This window comes from Piliocolobus tephrosceles, chromosome 11, assembly GCF_002776525.5.
Source record: "Piliocolobus tephrosceles isolate RC106 chromosome 11, ASM277652v3, whole genome shotgun sequence".
Classification (NCBI taxonomy): domain Eukaryota; kingdom Metazoa; phylum Chordata; class Mammalia; order Primates; family Cercopithecidae; genus Piliocolobus; species Piliocolobus tephrosceles.
In genome coordinates this window covers 64,687,115-64,700,766 of record NC_045444.1, presented here as the reverse complement: position 1 = coordinate 64,700,766, position 13,652 = coordinate 64,687,115, and the positions used below count along the sequence as shown (strand labels likewise).

Genomic DNA, 13,652 nt, shown 5'->3' with positions numbered 1-13,652 from the left:
TCTGGCATAAGCTTTACCTTAGTAGTCTCATGCCTAATTGGTGTTTCTCAAACATTGGTTGTACCACAATCCACAGACAAAAAGATATTTTATATTATAATCCTACACACATGTGCAAACCAGAAAACTTTAATTTTTTTTATTTTAGTCATTTAAAAAATACAAGCTATAATCCATTAAGTCAATTGCAGAAGTCACTCTAATGTCTTGACTCACAGTTTTAAAATGAACAAGAAAATATATTACTTCACTACATTCCAGGAGTCAATGCCATATTTGTGAGTCTAAAGCACTGAACACATAAGGCTTTCCTGTATTTTACATATGGAGAAAACAATTGTGTTATATATGTGATCAGACTGACTTGTTACTCAGACCTTTTCATACCTATAATGCTAATTATCTATAGTTTCTTAAGGACAGAACCAACAAACTATTCCATTGGGATATCTTTTCAATGAATTAAGGCGAGTTTCCAGCTAAAATCCAGCATTCTGGCTAAAGCATATGGACAAAAGAACTTTCCTAAGAAAGTTCCTAAGGTCTGCTTTTAAAGAGAAATTAATAAGCTCCTTAACCAAACTCTCTTCCCAGTGAGATGAGTAGAATTGAAGTACATTTAGATGCCCTAAGTATCTGTTTTTATCTGTCTAATAAAAGATGGTGCGTAGTCTTAATGGAATGCCTTGGAATAGGCCAAGATGGGACATGACTCCCAGGAGGAAATCCATTAGTTCTGTTGTGCTTCCTGGAAGGGGCCATGATGGTGGACAGAAGTCAGGAAGCTGGTAGATTTGAAGACGACTCCATCTTTTCTAAAAGTGTTTGTAAAACCAAACATAGTCTGATTTCAACTTTTGACATTATAAACTTCCTTTAGTACTCCAGGCTCTAGTTAAAAGGAGAAACACTGATTATTTTTAGGTTCTCATTAAGCCCCAAAGATGGGTGGCTTGTTAGGTTTACTTTCAGTGTAAGGAGCAGATATGTTTTTAACCAGACACTTCTATTCTTTATTTAACTTTGACCAGGCATGGTGCCTCATGCCTATAATCCTGGTGCTTTGGGAGACCGAGGAGGGAGGATTGCTTGAGCATAGGAGTTCAAGACCAGCCTGCGCAACACAGCAAGACCCCATTCTACAAAAATTTTAAAAAACAGCTAGGCACAGTGGCATGAGCCTGTAATCCCAGCTACTCAGGAGGCTGAGGCAGGACGATCATTTGAGTCCAGGAGTTTGAGGTTACAGTAAGCTGTGATTACACCACTGCACTTCAGCCTGGGCAACAAAGCAAGACCCTGTCTTAAAAAAGAAAAAAAAATTAAAACTGTATACACTTAGGTTCAAAAATCACGTGAAGCCTCCCACCTCTTCTACCATACCTGCCCCACAAAACTGGCGGGGAAAACAACATGAAATATTATCTTGCAATTCACTTAAATCCTCAAGTATATATTTCTGCCCTGTGGCCTTCAAATCTAGAGTGCTCTGTTATTTGTGAAACTCATCTTCAAATTCTTGTGTTCTTGTTAACTCGGCTATTATAATCGCTTTTTGTCTTGTGCTTGTCCTGTTCTTGCTGTGGATATAAGCATTATTATCTGTATGACACATGTGAAAATTAAGTTAATGAAACATAGTTCCCATTTCCCATACTCTTCATTAACACATGTGCTTTGATTAAAATGCTCTTTGAGCATTTGAAATAGGAACACGCAGGGATTTGGCAAGGGTTAAACTTTTGCTATTTTAATTACTCTTTGAAGTGATAAGTTAAAGCTAAAATTAAACATGAAAAACACTGTAATTTATCTTCTTTAAAATTGCTGTCTTTAAAGTGATGGAAGAGCCTGAGGAATATGTTGTGGAAGAAAAGCTGCACATTATTTCTAAGAGAGTGGAAGCGGAGCCAGCTGAAGGTATACTGACTCTTTAATTAGTTTTATCCCTATGTTAGCTTGTCTCCTTCTTTATGTTTTCTTTTAGCTAATTTGTCATCCATATTGCATATATTGATAAATATCATGTCTAATGAAAAGATCCCGTACACTTTTATCGAAAAGAAATCTGGACATTTCTACAAGTATATTTTATAATCTTTTCAAGTGACAGAGAGGCAGGAGAAGAAAATTGTACTGAAACCAAAAATTCCTGCTAAAATAGAGGAGCCTCCACCAGCTAAAGGTATGATTTCTTTCGAAGAAATGCAACACTATTTATTTTAATGTATATAATAATACCTTCATATTTGCATAACTGTCTTATGCATAACAATTTGCATAACTGTCTACGTTTTGTCAGCACACATGTATGAACGTATTTACTGAGTATAGTCATTAATGTTTGTACATACGTGCAATCTTTTCAAAAAGTGAATTCTAAGCCCCAAAACTATATCACTTCATATGTAAGGCAAACTCATATTCTTAAATCTAATCTTTCTAAAGTTCCTGAAGCACCTAAGAAAATTGTGCCAGAAAAGAAAGTTCCTGCTCCAGTTCCTAAAAAGGAAAAGGTGCCCCCACCTAAAGGTACATTGGATTTTATTTTATTCTTCGAGACTGTCTTTTTTTAATCTTAAATTGATACATTCTTCAGATTTTTTAAACATTAACAAGAAAATAAGTGTGCCTATGTTTAGTGTTTTCCATATCGTATGTTTGACGGTATTGCCTGGTATCTTTTAAGTGCCGGAAGAGCCAAAGAAACCAGTTCCAGAAAAAAAGGTTCCTCCAAAAGTCATTAAGATGGAAGAACCTCTTCCAGCCAAAGGTAAACAAACCTCCCCAGCAGAAATACTAGGAACTTGTCTTTCTTTCTCTCTGCTGCTGTCCTTCGGGTCAAACCGTTTATATGTTGGTGGGTGACAGTGGTGTCTTTGGGTGGAGTATTACCTGTGATGTTTATTTGTGTGTGCCTTGTAAATTCCTCTATTCTAAAATCACAGTACTTTCTGGCTAGTATATTTTTTACGTCCACTTTAATATAACTCCCTATTCCTAAAATTATCTTTTAAGTGACTGAGAGGTACATGCAAATTACCCAGAAAGAAAAAGTTCTTGTTGCTGTAACTAAAAAAGAGGCGCCTCCAAGAGCAAGAGGCACATCCGCCCTTCCGTTATGCACAACACTGTACTTGCCCTACTCTCTTTACCAAATACACTGGTTATGGGTGCTAGTTTTTGTTGTTGTTGTTGTTGCTGTTGTTGTTGTTGTTGTTGTTGTTGTTGTTGTTGTTGTTGTTACAGTTGTTGTTTTATGTTTGAAATAATGAAAATGTCAAGTTTTTTGTTTGGGCTACTACTATATGGCTACCTTTTTGTGGTTTGAAAGAGGGAAACAATACTTTAAAGTGAAATCTCTCTTTAAAGTGCCGGAGGAACCGAAGAGAGCTGTCCCAGAAGAAAAAGTTCCGAAACTCAAACCTAAAAGAGAGGAGGAACCACCAGCTAAAGGTATACTGACTCTTTAAAAAAAAAAAAAAAAAAAAATTCAAAATAAGCATCCAGGCACTAAAACTAATCTAGTGGAATAGGTGTCATTCGGGGGGGGGGGGGGGGGGGGGGAAAGACATATTATAAAGTAAGCAATATAAGTTTGTTAATGCATATCACTTCAAAACTAAAATTTTTGATAACAGAAAGTACTTTTTACTTCAAAAAAACCGAGGCTTCTTCTAAACGTATATGAATAATTTTCCTTCATCTGTATTTGTCTTCTAATGTCTTTGTCCATATACGAAACTCATCTGCCTAGATGCTTGTTTTATGTAGCAATCTCTGATGAAATTTTTAATTTTTTTCAATTCTGAATTTTCTACATTGTACCACCAGAACTAAGGAAAATGTCTTAGAATTAAGGTGAAGAAACTATTTGTGTAACACAGGTTTCTGTCTATTGCTTCTACTTAGTTTAATAGTCATTATTTACGCTGTCTAGTTGTCTTTTTAAACTTTTATAAATAATACTTGATTTTGCTAAAATTATTCAATGTCTTTGACATACTAAGTAGCCTTTTTTTGAAAAAAAAAAGGTATTCATATGTATATTAGAGCAAGTTTATTTCCAAGTCTATTGATTTTCTTGCCTTTTAAATGAAAGTTTAATCAGGCACTGTTATGGTTGTCTTTGTCCTCGGATTGTTTGAACAAAATTTCTCTTCACACACACATTTTCAGAATCTTGCAATTCACTTTTAATAATTACTCTTTTAAAGTGACTGAATTCAGAAAAAGAGTGGTTAAAGAAGAAGTATCAGTTGAAGCTCCAAAAAGAGAACCTCAACCCACCAAAGGTATATTGAACTTTGATTAAGTAATGTGAAGCATGAAACTATCTGGCTCTTTGCCTTCTCGTTCCCAATCTGACTCCTTTGCTTTATTAGCTTATTGTTGACTAAGGGCAGGATATACAACATTTGAAATCACAATTACTAAATATACTCTATGATACCTTGACTGGCCAAAAAAAACAGTCAGAGTCTCCCATAATCAGTGCATGAAACAAACACAAAAGAATAAAATTAAAGCACATTGTGACTATCAGTCATCCCTGAAAGTGCTTTAAAGTAAAGTGCTGCCTGTTGTTAATATTGTTTCAGAAGTAATTATAATGGAAGAGAAAGAAAGGTCTTATACCCGAGAAGAAGCTGTTTCAGTACAACGAGAAGAAGAATATGAGGAATATGAAGAATATGATTATAAAGAATTTGAGGAGTATGAACCAACAGAAGAATATGACCAATATGAAGAATATGAGGAACAGGAGTATGAACGATATGAAGAGCATGAAGAATACATCACAGGTATGAGCAAAACTGCAAACTCAAAACCACACTAAATATGTGCACACTCGAACAAGACAAAACAAGATAAATCAGAACAAGATAAAAATTTGGATGCCCAAAGAAATTTGGAAAGAACTTTGTTTCATTTGGCAAATGTGGAATTTTCTTCTTTGATAACTTCTAGAAAAAAAAAAACTCTATAAATCTTAAGGTTATTGTTAGACTTTTGTTCTGGGAATAATCTATTACCCCCCTCATTTTGGTTCATATGCAGAATAGCAAATGTCACTAAGTTTCTTTTTCAAAAAGGTTACAAGTTTATCTTCAAGTGCCCATGATCGTTCTAGGACATGGTTAAAAATTTCTGAACATCCTTTATTCTAAAGCTTGCTATTGTGGAGTATGATAGGCTATTGAGAAAATATATTTACCCACAGGGTTCCCATTATCAACACTTGACAATGACTACTTCAAAAGTAAAGACAGACATGTAAGCTAACACAAGCTGTTGTGTTTTACCTAATGAAGGTCAAATTTGTAGGCATATATTTTGGGCTTCAACGAGTTTATTTCACTCAAAGAATAAATTTCTATTGGAATTTTGAAATGAATCAATATTATTTCACTTACTCAGTCTCTGATGTTTCATAGCCCAACTTTGAGAACATTCTACATAGTCTTATGGATAGCTTTAAGGAACCCATATTATAGGGGAATTTTGGCCAGGAATTTATCTACCTGAAGTGAAATGAGAATTTTAACATGTAAGAATTACCTAATTAAAGAAAATAGCAAGAAGGAAAGGGCAATATGAGCTTGTTCTGCTTGGACCTCTGATTCTTGCCTACCTCAATAAGCTATGGCTATACTGTAGACAAAAGATATTTCAATTATTTAGTTCCTTTTAAGAAATGTTTAAACTTATGTTCTAAAGTCTAACATGAAATACCTTATATGTACTTTTAAAGAACCAGAGAAGCCTATCCCTGTAAAGCCTGTCCCAGAAGAACCAGTTCCCACAAAACCAAAGGCCCCACCAGCTAAAGGTAGAGTGAAAAAAACATTATTACCTGTAAGAGATCTTTGTTCCCTCCATGTCTGTCCTACTATAAAAATATATGTAAAAGTGGCAGTGTACAAATTATCTGTGTGTTTGGGAATATTATGTTGTATTTGTCTGTCTTAACTTTTTGTTCTTAATAGCCTTGAGAAATCTGTTTCAAGTTTTAAAATCTCTTAATATTGATATTTTAAAGTGCCGAAGAAAGCTGTCCCTGAAGAAAAAGTACCAGTGCCCATTCCTAAGAAACTCAAACCTCCACCACCCAAAGGTACATTACTGAGTAATAATCACCAAAAACAACTTTGTTATGTATGTTCTAAAATCATGTCTTTCTAGCACATCTGATGTTCTGTGTTTTTGCTGAGTAGGATGTTCTTGTCCTGATTCTTATATTTGGTGTTTTATGTGTATTTATTACATAGTATTCAAGGAATTGGTTTTAATGCTCTTTAATAATTAATATCTTTAAAGTGCCTGAAGAACCAAAGAAAGTTGTTGAGGAAAAAATACGTATTTCAATTACCAAACGTGAAAAAGAGCAGGTGACTGAACCCGCTGCTAAAGGTATAATGATTTCCTTCCTCAATTGTGATCTTTTCTGATGCCTCTTTTGAAATTAATGTGACTATGATTCATTTTGTTTTGTTGTTTCATGTCTTTTAAATTAGTTGTCTGCAGAATGTTGAATGTAAAAATCTGTAAATACAGGATAAGAAGATAATACCTTTAAAAAGAAAAATTATTTCAAAATACATCCATAGCCTGTTAGACAATGGCTGTGTCCTGCCACGTGGCTACAATACATATAAAATAGAATGTTTGGGTTTAGAATCAGTGACCATTTGGCATATTCCTGATTTACCTAAACAATGTAATGATACCATGATATTACCAAACTTTGGTAACTGTTTATTCATTCTAAATTCATTTTGAAGATTTTTTTAAACCTAACCAGTTTCCAGTCATTTTCCCCCTGATTCATACTAAGTGTGAAGTATACTAATTGAGAAGTAAATTTCACTTTTCAGGAAAGGATATTTCTTTCAAGCAGAGATATTTGAACACTAAACCTGATTTCACATTTGGGCTCTGCTATTTTATGTTTAGTTGGGTACTTCTGTGTATCTGTATTTCTATGAAGCTCAGAATCCTTTCCACGGAGAGTATATAGTTTCTTAAAGATGAACAATCGCATATCTATCTCATTAGAGGGAGATACATTATTCTATCTGCTTAAAGTACAGCAAAGCAAGTATTGGCTGGGTGACCTTTTTCCAACAATAAAATTTCCTTATACTTAATATTTCAAGTGCCCATGAAGCCCAAGAGGGTTGTCGCAGAAGAAAAAGTACCTGTCCCTAGAAAAGAAGTAGCACCACCTGTTAGAGGTACCTAATGGCACTCATTTTAATGTGTTGTTCGTCTTTTGCTGTTGAATTACTCTTCAGTTCTGTGTGTGAAAACTTTTGTGGGAAAAGTAAATCTTGTCCTTTCTTCTGTTATAAATGGGCCTATGTTTCTAAGGTGTCTTAATTTTGCTGAGTCATTGGCAAAGGTCCAACTTAAAGATAATATCTTTAAAGTGCCAGAAATGCCTAAAGAACTTGAACCAGAAGAAGTTGCCTTTGAAGAGGAAGTAGTAACCCATGTAGAAGAATATTTTGTAGAAGAAGAAGAAGAGTACATTCATGAAGAAGAGGAGTTCGTGACTGAGGAAGAAGTGGTGCCAGTGATACCAGTCAAAGGTAGATGATGCCTCCTGCAAAGGGATATGCAACAGCATCTTTGGAGTTTGGGGGTCTGATTTGGTCAGATTCTGGGGGTTATTAGCAGCACTGATGATTGCTTACTTTAAACCAGATATTTTTAGATGCTGACATATGGTTTCTACAGGTGCTTTTCACATTTTATTTCTTTCTTGCAAAATTTCCAATATTCTTAATAATATCTTTAAAGTGCCTGAGTTACCCAAGAAACCTGTTCCAGAAGAGAAGAAACCTGTTCCTGTTCCCAAAAAGAAGGAAGCTCCACCAGCAAAAGGTACACCACCATTCATTGACGGGTATCTAAGAGACTTCATCTACCTAGAAATAGTTAACTTTCTTCTGAGTTCAAAACCTTGTGTGTGTGTCACTATCTGTTGTTAAAAAACATTAGCTGTACTTTATATGGATGTGTTGTTACTAGTAGTTAGAACTTAACAATAAACAATATCTTTAAAGTGCCTGAGGTTCCTAAGAAGCCAGAGGAGAAACTTCCTGTACTTGTTCCTAAAAAGGAGAAGGCTCCGCCAGCAAAAGGTACATCCTTATCATCCATCAATGGAATAGCATGATAATTCACGCGTGTAGCATAACTTGGTGAGCCATAGCAGATCTTTCCCCATGACAATATTAACAACACTAATGCCATGACAAGAACCTCTCAACTGGCCACAGGAGCAGTTTACCTGGTATTCATCTCTCAATTTTACCATCATATTGTCCTTATGCTCAATGGTTGGCTCCTCCTCTTTAGTGGAAAGTTCTTCAAGTAAAATACATTCTTTTTGCATATCAAAATGGACAAAACCATCATTTACCAGGCATTGTGTCTTGTCTTTATCACCAGTCCACTTTTTTTCAGTGTTTTTTATTTTAATTTTTGTGTATTTTCTGGTCTTTGTTTTGTGGCTATTAGAATTTTCCATCTTAAAGTGAAATTGATAGAATATCTATGCTGCTTCAATTAAGGCCTTACATTGCCAGCCGTAAAATCTTAGCTATGGATGAAAAATGTGACACTAACTCTATCTGATATCTTTGAAGTTCCTGAAGTGCCCAAGAAACCTGTACCAGAGGAGAAAGTACCAGTACCAGCTCCTAAAAAGGTGGAAGCTCCACCTGCCAAAGGTACATGAACTTGTAATGTTGCAATTTTTTTTATTTTACATTTGCATATGAGTAAAAAATTAATTGGTTTAACTCTGAACTCTTTGGGATGCAACTCTTTAGAGAAAATTAAATATTTTGCTTTAAAAAGAAAATGCCTCTTGGAATATCTTTGTCATACTTTTATTACCTTACCTTAATCTTTTGAAACTATGCTTGGAATCAATATTTTTATGTTGTATGAAGTATTTCTCTAAATCATTTCTTTAAAGTGCCAGAGGTACCCAAGAAACCTGTGCCTGAGAAGAAGGTGCCAGTTCCTGTTCCTAAGAAAGTGGAGGCTCCACCTGCAAAAGGTACATCATTTCATCATTTAAAATACTTGGGGGAAAAAACTCACATCTATGTATACTCATATACAAATTTCCCCGTTACATTGTACATTTTTAAAGTGTCTATCTTGTTAGAAATATGTCAGGTATTTTGCAATTCTTTTTCATATCTATTGCTCTAAGACATTGTAAGAGAACATATTCCTAAATACAAATAATATCTTTAAAGTGCCAGAGGTGCCCAAGAAGCTCATCCCAGAAGAAAAGAAACCAACACCTGTTCCGAAAAAAGTGGAAGCACCACCACCCAAAGGTACATTAATCTGTAACAGAGCCACAGTAAAAGAGAAAACTAACTGGTGTTATACAGCCTTACTAATTATAATTAATGCTTAGTTTTTATGTTGATGATAATTGATGCTTTGTGATCACAGAATATTTGTCTTTCATAAGCTTCTTCATTGTTTTGAATATTTTACATAAAAGTGATGTTTGTACCCTTGAATAAATATCTTTAAAGTGCCAAAGAAACGTGAACCAGTTCCTGTAGCTCTACCTCAGGAAGAGGAAGTTCCATTTGAAGAAGAAATTGCTCCTGAAGAGGAAGTTCTACCTGAGGAAGAGGAAGTTCTACCTGAGGAAGAGGAAGTTCTACCTGAAGAAGAGGAAATTCCACCTGAGGAAGAGGAAGTTCCTCCTGAAGAAGAATATGTACCTGAGGAAGAAGAATTTGTACCTGAAGAAGAAGTCCTTCCAGAAGTTAAACCTAAGGTGCCAGTACCTGCAGCAGGTATGGCAGCTCTTCTTGGAATCAAGGCCTCTTTTGTGTTGAATTCTGCTTTTCCATCCTTTTGTTCATCTCCAGTTTTATCTATAATGCTTTACCCTCTGCAATTGACCACCTAAATCTTAGAAAACATTCCAGACATTTGTGCTGTTATTATTGTGTGTCTGCCTTGTGTATCTGTCTATTGTAAATTATCTAAATGTCTTTTCAAATCACATATTATGTTTACTTGTTTGTGGTCTTATTCTTATGTGTCTCTTTCATATATATATATATATATAAAACCATGTATATGTGGTTTTTAATGCCTTCAAATGAAATGTTTTTAAGTGCCTGAAGTGCCAAAGAAACCTGTACCAGAGAAGAAAGTCCCTGTTCCCGCTCCTAAAAAAGTGGAACCTCCACCACCACCCAAAGGTACACCTCCCCAAAGTGAACACATATTCTTCACCCATAGCTTCGCCACATAAATTATGATGAAACTGGGTTTTAGCAAAAATTATATTTATAAAATGGACAATCACACACTTACATATTTACTTCTAATGATGTTCAGGAACACTGATACCTACTTTTTTCACTGGATGCAAAGCAGTATTCAAGAACAAAGATGAAAGGAAGCATTGTCCCAAAACTCATAGAAAAGTTCTAATTTCCTATCATTTCATTAAACATCATAGTTTTCATGGAGATATATTTAAATATACATGAATAAGTATACTATATATTTAAACAGATCGAAAAAATTATGAATAAATATTCTTAAATTTCATGCTTCAACCATTTATATTAAATGCCTATTTAACACCAGGCTAAAAAAAAAAAAAAAAAAAGAATGTATTTATCAAAACACAGAATAATAGTTATGTCTTCTAATACATATATATAAAGGGCAGCCCAACAGGTTTTGATTTTAGTGTTGACTTTACACCTTGTTGTATTACTCTCAGCAAATCCTTTAACCAACCTGAGCCTGAAGTTATTTTCCTGTAAATTGGGGATGCTAATATCAGTCTTAATGGGTTCAGCTACTATGGTGAGGATAAAATAAAGTAAGTTATTAAAGTAGTCTATCGTTGAATGAATAGTATCCAGATTTAACATATTCAATCAGCTCATAGTACAGGACAGAATTAATACATTTGTGCTTTAAAGCTCAATAATATTTTCTACAAAAGGTGCTGGCATGGCTACTTAAAATCAGCATAACCCTCCCATCAGGCCATATAGTTATATAATCAAATGAAATAGTAAAGCTGATCTTTTATTGGATATCAATGATTCAGAAATACTTTCTAGACAATAAATTACTAATGAAATTTAAATGGATGAAATGATATTAGTTTGGTGCAAAAGTAATTGTGGTTTTTACCATTAAAAGTAGTGTCAAAACCACAATTATTTTTGCACTATCCTAATAGCATCTGTCCTCTGATAATGACACATGCTGCTGGTTCCTTGCTTTACAACTCCCAATTACATTATAATATTTCAGCTCCCAACTTGCATTACAGACCTGTCTTGAGCGACTGTTGCATGTTGGTCTTTCTGGGTGTGGGGACTTCTTGGTTTCTCTCTTTTTTTGTCCTTCAAAATAAATTCTTGTCATGAAATGATATCTTTAAAGTGCCTGAGATTAAGAAGAAAGTGACAGAGAAGAAAGTGGTCATTCCCAAGAAAGAGGAGGCTCCCCCTGCCAAAGGTATTGCTATTCCAAAGTAAATTAGACCATGCCATTTCCTTCCTTCACCTGTAAAAATCAAAATGTCCTGTTTCCGTATTTGTTAGTACACCTTATATTACTGCTGTGTCTACTTGTCTTTGTGTTTCTGAAACTGAACTTATAAAATTAAATAATATTTTTAAAGTGCCTGTGGTACCTAAGAAACCTGAGCCAGAAAAGAAGGTCCCTCCTCCTGGTCTTAAGAAAGCAGTGGTGCCTCCTGCCAAAGGTACATCATCCCATAACAGGGATGTGTTTGCTGCACCGATGTTGAACTGTGGTTCTATCCACACAGGACGTTCAACATAAATGTGTGCATTGTATGGTCTGTCATTCACATTCGTCATTTGTGACTCTGTTGCACCCAAGTTTGTGTTGTGTCCATTTTTTCACTTGGTGTTGGTGTGTTTTACATTGTTTCTCTATGTATTTGTTGTTTCTAAAAAATAAAAATGTATCTTTAAAGAGCCAGAAATAACTAAGGCACTAGTCCCTGAAGTACCCATTTCTTCCTACCAAAAGAAAAAACAAAAAAAAAAAGAAAAAGAAAAAAGAAATGGAGACTCCAGTAGTAAAAAGTAGAATTTCTCTTTAATAAACCCTTAATCTTAAACCACAAACTTTTTATTCTTTTCTCATTAACTGATTCTGTGAAATGTCAATGTTTCATCTTGTGTATGTGCCTTTTGATATTTACTCTCTTATGCTGGAAACTGGAAACTTGGTCTTTATTCTTCTTTGGTTCTTGCATTTTAAGTGTCTAAAATAATCAATGTCTCTCAAGTTCCTGAGGTGCCTAAGAAGGTGGAAGAAAAACGAATCATTCTTCCTAAAGAAGAGGAAGTTCTACCAGTTGAAGGTAGATAACTTTCTAAGAAAATAACATTGCAAAGTCATCTTTGTCTTATTATTGTCTAATATTTAAAGTAGGTAAATGTACAACCCCAGGAAATCAACATATTCAGATTCTAAAATAAATTATTATTAACCTAATAGAAATTGAGCAGGCAAAGTAATATTATTTGAATCTCCTTCTTGCATGTTCAGCCTGTTTGTCTGTTATTTGTTTTATTTTAATTAGAATTCATGAAGGGAAACTGTATTTGCTGTGGGAAATTTTTCATCAAATGACTTAGTAGGCAATTGTAAAATAAGCTTATCCAAGAGAAATTCTGGTTAAGCCTGAGTAACTGGTGCAGAAAATCTGACTTCTACCCCAAGTGGCTGTTTGACTTCAAACAAGTCTTTCATTAAAAAAAAATAACAATAATAATTTTAACTAAATTATCTGAAGTCCTTTCCAGTTCACAAATGCTGGGATAGGCCTAACATATTTTGAAGACCCAGTAGAGATTTTTTAAGGACTAGTGAGTTTACACAAGTGTTTTGAAGGCTGAGCAGTTTTCTATATTATCACTGTAGTCTAATATTCAAAATAATTATGAAAATAAGTTACAAAATAATAATCTTTTTAAAGTGACTGAGGAGCCTGAAGAAGAGCCTATTCCAGAAGAGGAAATCCCAGAAGAACCACCTAGCATAGAGGAAGTTGAAGAGGTGGCACCACCTAGAGGTATAGCTGCTTTTAAGAGTTGAACATTTAAAACATTTGGTGTTCCAAATCTTTCTCAGAAGTTATCTAAATCTAATATTCACCAGTATGCTTTTCTTTATCATATCCATGATAAAGTGAAGATTAATTATTCATGACACCTGAATCTATGTGTCCTTTTTTTACCCTAAATTTTTCTACAGCATCTGCAATACAACTAAGAATGAGAGATTACTATTTTGTTGTTGGCGATTTAATTTTTTTCTGACCAGGCCCTACTGTAATAGTTTCTCCTAGATTTGAATCCTTAATTTTGTTTTTAATATTAATATGGGGGGAATCTAGTTCTGTGGTGAAAGTGTTCATTTTTTAGAAAAATCTTTAACGTATTATTCCTGAAGAGTGTGATAATCTTTTGCGTAACTGGTATTATATTTGCTTATAGGATTTCTAAGTAATATCCTTTACACCTCTAGGGTTCTTACTCCACATTTAATATTACCATTTAGATTGCTAATATCTTTTAAAAATAAGTCAA

At 34.4% G+C, this 13,652-nt stretch overlaps 1 protein-coding gene across 1 annotated transcript in view; it reads left to right on the top strand.

The window, feature by feature from the left end:
- The window catches only part of TTN (titin), a 272,956-nt gene that overhangs the window by 118,956 nt on the left and 140,348 nt on the right, over window positions 1-13,652 (top strand). The window contains exons 126-147 of the mRNA XM_026454265.1: window positions 1,840-1,920; window positions 2,108-2,185; window positions 2,449-2,532; window positions 2,690-2,773; window positions 3,019-3,102; window positions 3,373-3,456; window positions 4,218-4,295; window positions 4,602-4,805; window positions 5,756-5,833; window positions 6,044-6,118; window positions 6,322-6,414; window positions 7,161-7,238; window positions 7,434-7,595; window positions 7,807-7,890; window positions 8,073-8,150; window positions 8,658-8,741; window positions 8,993-9,076; window positions 9,282-9,365; window positions 9,573-9,842; window positions 11,467-11,541; window positions 12,347-12,421; window positions 13,040-13,135. Coding sequence (XP_026310050.1) covers window positions 1,840-1,920; window positions 2,108-2,185; window positions 2,449-2,532; window positions 2,690-2,773; window positions 3,019-3,102; window positions 3,373-3,456; window positions 4,218-4,295; window positions 4,602-4,805; window positions 5,756-5,833; window positions 6,044-6,118; window positions 6,322-6,414; window positions 7,161-7,238; window positions 7,434-7,595; window positions 7,807-7,890; window positions 8,073-8,150; window positions 8,658-8,741; window positions 8,993-9,076; window positions 9,282-9,365; window positions 9,573-9,842; window positions 11,467-11,541; window positions 12,347-12,421; window positions 13,040-13,135 — 2,193 coding nt within the window. The remainder of the gene's footprint in view (window positions 1-1,839; window positions 1,921-2,107; window positions 2,186-2,448; window positions 2,533-2,689; window positions 2,774-3,018; window positions 3,103-3,372; window positions 3,457-4,217; window positions 4,296-4,601; window positions 4,806-5,755; window positions 5,834-6,043; window positions 6,119-6,321; window positions 6,415-7,160; window positions 7,239-7,433; window positions 7,596-7,806; window positions 7,891-8,072; window positions 8,151-8,657; window positions 8,742-8,992; window positions 9,077-9,281; window positions 9,366-9,572; window positions 9,843-11,466; window positions 11,542-12,346; window positions 12,422-13,039; window positions 13,136-13,652) is intronic.